The sequence below is a fragment of the Muntiacus reevesi genome, chromosome 9, assembly GCF_963930625.1.
Source record: "Muntiacus reevesi chromosome 9, mMunRee1.1, whole genome shotgun sequence".
Classification (NCBI taxonomy): domain Eukaryota; kingdom Metazoa; phylum Chordata; class Mammalia; order Artiodactyla; family Cervidae; genus Muntiacus; species Muntiacus reevesi.
This window is the reverse complement of record NC_089257.1, coordinates 45,530,940-45,535,047: the sequence shown is the minus strand read 5'-3', so window position 1 is coordinate 45,535,047 and position 4,108 is coordinate 45,530,940. Positions and strand designations below refer to the sequence as shown.

The window sequence follows — 4,108 nt, the reverse complement described above, 5'->3', positions numbered from 1 at the left end:
TGACTTTACAGGTGAATTCAATCTATTGTTTTTATCATTAGAAGTATGATGTTCAGATAGAAAAGATGATGAAGATGATTCTTTTGATCTACCATATGCTTGTCAGATGACACTAGAAATGAATGTACCATCTTATGAAGTATTAAGTTTTGCAACATTGAAAACATTCCAAAAAAGCAGTATAGTCATCTTCTAACAGCCTAATAAAGGGGATTCTTAAAATGGTTGGTATGATTGGGGGCAATTTCTAAGCCTTCCAGCTCTGAATTGTATAATCTTATAGGCTATACCCACCTACATATACTGTACAGTGACTTCACACTGATAAAACCATGAGACAGACAAATCAGACGCAGGTGACAGAATTCCTCCTTCTGGGACTCTCTGGTGACCAACGCACCCAAGAGCTGCTTTTCACCTTATTCCTGGGTGTCTACCTGGCCACCGTGCTTGGAAATCTGCTTCTCATGTTCCTTATTCAGGCTGACTCTCGGCTTCACTCACCCATGTATTTTTTTCTCTGCAATCTGTCTCTGGCTGACCTCTGTTTCTCTACCAACATCGTTCCTCAAGCTCTAGCCCATCTGCTCTCCAGAAGGAAAGTGATTTCATTCACACGCTGTGCAGCTCAGCTTCTACTATTCCTCATTTTCGGGGGTACACAGTGTGCCCTGTTGGCGGTGATGGCCTGTGATCGACAGGTGGCTATCTGCAACCCTCTGCGTTACCCTAGCACCATGACTTGGAGGGTGTGCATCCAGCTGGCTGCAGGATCATGGGCCAGTGGCATTCTGGTGTCTGTGGTGGACACCACCTTCACACTAAGACTGCCCTATCAAGGCAGCAATAATATTGCTCATTTCTTTTGTGAGGCCCCTGCAATGTTGATCCTGGCATCCACAGACACCCACACTTCAGAGATGGTCATTTTCCTCATGGGGATTGTGATTCTCCTCATACCGGTTTCTCTAATCCTGGTATCCTATGGCCGCATCATAGTGACTGTGGTCAGGATGAGGTCAGCTGAGGGCAAGCTCAAGGCATTCTCAACCTGTGGCTCCCATCTCATGGTGGTCATCCTTTTTTATGGGTCAGCAATTGTCACCTACATGACACCAAAGTCTTACAAAGAACAGGAAAAGCTGGTATCTGTGTTCTATGCAATGGTGACCCCCATGCTTAATCCCCTCATCTACAGTCTGAGGAACAAGGATGTGAAGGGCGCTCTGAGGAAAGTAGCCACAAGGAATTTCCCATGCAGGTTTGGAGTTTTCCACTGACACCAAGAAACTCCTGGTTGTCTACTTCTAAGTCTGGCTGAATAGGTGCCTCTGCAAGATTGGAATATGGTAACTTTCATCCTTGGTACTTGTCTGTGGACCCACGTGCCATCCTTTACCCAGCACTTCCTCTGTAGAAGAAGAAGGACAATAATTCATGGAGTATTAGGAAGGATGCTCTGCTTCCTTCTGGTTGGTCTTTATTTAAAAAATCACCCAAGAAACACTTCCATTTTATATCAATAAATATATCAATGAATTATCAATAAATTCTTATCAATACTTTCCACAAAGCTACGGTGCCCATGTCCCAAGTCTCCTCTTTGCCAAGAGTCTAGAATTGAAATATGTCACTGACAAAGTCATAAAGGGGCAGCAAAATTTGTTGAGGGATCTGCAAGCTTATGAAGAACAGTTGATGCCATCCAATCATAATGATGTTACCCCCCCAAAAATCTAGAAACAAAAATTCTTTGGATTATTCAGAGTAGTTTCCATAATCTGTCAACATCTACTTAACTTGGGATTCTTTTACACCCTTTCTGTCAAGTAACTCCCATATCCAAGGTGGATAGTTTGAGATTAAGGCAGTTTTCCATGTAGTGAATCAGTTTTCCCCAAATGAGGCACAGACCAATTATGGTAGCAGAGGAAGTCCTCAAATCATACCCTTCTAAACATGGGTACTTTACAAGCAAATGGAGGATTTAAAGCACCATTTTATTTTCTCTCTTTCTCACTAAAATAAAAATTCCATGAGGCAAGAAATTTGTTTTATTCACCCATGTGTCTTCAGGGTCTAAATAAGGTCTGACATATGCTGAATAAAAATTTGTTGACATTTTGAGTTCTTAAATTTTTGAAAGTTAGATTCTAAACCCAAAGGTTTTGAAAAAAAAGTGAATGAAAGAATTAAGCAAACTCTACTATTTATTATCACAATTATCATTAATTTATCTCCTAAACAGAAAGATCTTTGAAAGTTACTGGTGGAGTTTTTGGACATACAGAAGAAAACAAAGCATAAAATTATAAAATGACATGAAGAAGTTCAAGAAAATTAAAGCAAAAAAGAAATGACAAAAAGTAATGAAGTTGTCAACCATCAGACTGCTAATCTGTGTAAACTAATATAGCATCCTCAGAGACATCGGTACCCTAGACCCAGAGAATACTGGGCCTACTGAAGTTCTTTATTGCATCACTCATGTTCTTTCATTCATTAATGGATCCCAGTGAAAGTCCAAAGTCCCAGTGTGTATACTGTGGCTCTTGGAAAGAATAGAGACCAAAGATGTATTTGAGGAACTTGCTTTTCTTTCCTTTGTCTATGTGTTCCATCCCCTCAGTTTCCATCTAAGTCAGTCATAGTTTCTGAAAGCCCAAGGTCCTGCGGAGGGCCCGCCTTAGTGCAGCCTTTACTTCACTATTCCTCAAGCTGTAGATGATGGGGTTCAACATGGGAGTCACCACGGTATAGGAGAGTGACAACAGCTTCTTGCTCTCAGGAGAGTTGCTGGACCGGGGTCGAAAGTATGTGAGGATGGCAGTGCTGTAGAAGAGCGAGACAACCAGCAGGTGGGAGGAGCAGGTGGAGAAGGCCTTGCGCTTCCCCTCGGCTGAGGGCATCCTGAAGATAGTGGAGAGGATGCGGACATAGGATCCCAGGATCAACAAGAAAGGGAAGAGGATGAATAGGACAGTAGCTGTTAGAGCTTCCAGTTCAAACAGAGAGGTATCAGCACAGACCAGTGTGATGACAGGGGGGCTGTCACAGAAGAAGTGGTTCACCCTGTTGGGGCCACAAAAAGGGAAGCTGAAAATCCATGTGGTTTGCACAGTAGCCACTGGGAATCCTGAGAACCAGGAGGCAGCTGCCAGCTGGCCACAGGCCCTGCGACCCATGATGACTGGATAGCGCAAAGGGTCACAGATGGCCACGTAGCGGTCATACGCCATGGTGGCCAGGAGGCAGCACTCAGCAGCTCCGAAGAAGAAGAAGAAGTACATCTGGGTAGCACAGCCAAGGAAGGAGATGGTTGTGTTCTGGATGATCAGGGTCCCCAGCATCTTGGGCACAATAACCAAGTTGAAACCTATCTCCAGGAAAGACAAGTTCCTGAGGAATAAGTACATAGGACTTTGGAGGGCAGAGTCAGCTGTAGTAACCAGGATTATGAGGACATTTCCCATCAGGGTAACAAGGTAAATGGTCAAAAAAAGGAGAAACAACAGAGCTTGTAGCTGAGAGGACAGGGATGAGAAGCTCACAAGAACAAACTCACTGACAACTGTCCAGTTTCCCCACATCATTCCTCTGCTCAGGATTTCATTGGACAGTCACACTCCAGGAAGGTGGCAGTCTCCATATGCTATTTAGACTCTATTACACCCTTAGAAAGGGAAATTCTCATGGCCTCTTTCTTCATCCTCTTGTTATTATTGTTGAAGCCTAAACAGCTATACTTTCCAATGTTAAAAACAAGTCTGACTATGGGATTCACTTTTTTTTTTTCTAAGAATATCAACAATTTTTTTTTCAGACTGAACTGAGGCATACCATGTATATCTATACATGTCCTGACTTTTCTTTACTCAATAGAGGATGGCCAAAGTCACAGCTTCATTTTTGTGCTTCTATCCTATCTCTCTTCAACAGTCAGTAGGGCCAAAATAGAAGCCAGGCCAACCATTTCTGAAGAGAAGGGTCTTAATGTACAGAAAGGTGGTGAGGGCATGTTTTCTGCAAAATGAAAGAGGGAAGGAGAAAGTCAAGGAAAGTGAGTTACCATTACCAATGATCCCTCAGGAGGAAACCTGAATGTGTC

The 4,108-nt window shown here is 43.0% G+C and overlaps 2 protein-coding genes across 2 annotated transcripts; one reads left to right on the top strand and one right to left on the bottom strand.

The window, feature by feature from the left end:
* Window positions 1–332: 332 nt before the first annotated feature.
* On the top strand, window positions 333–1,280 carry LOC136175909 (olfactory receptor 2D2-like). Its single transcript, XM_065946095.1, has one exon. The coding sequence runs from the start codon at window positions 333–335 to the stop codon at window positions 1,278–1,280; it is 948 nt and encodes a 315-aa protein (XP_065802167.1).
* Window positions 1,281–2,645: 1,365 nt separating this feature from the next.
* Window positions 2,646–3,593, bottom strand: LOC136174741 (olfactory receptor 10A4-like). The gene has a single exon (XM_065944926.1). It carries the CDS (start codon window positions 3,591–3,593, stop codon window positions 2,646–2,648), a length of 948 nt encoding a protein of 315 aa, XP_065800998.1.
* Between the last annotated feature and the right edge of the window lie 515 nt (window positions 3,594–4,108).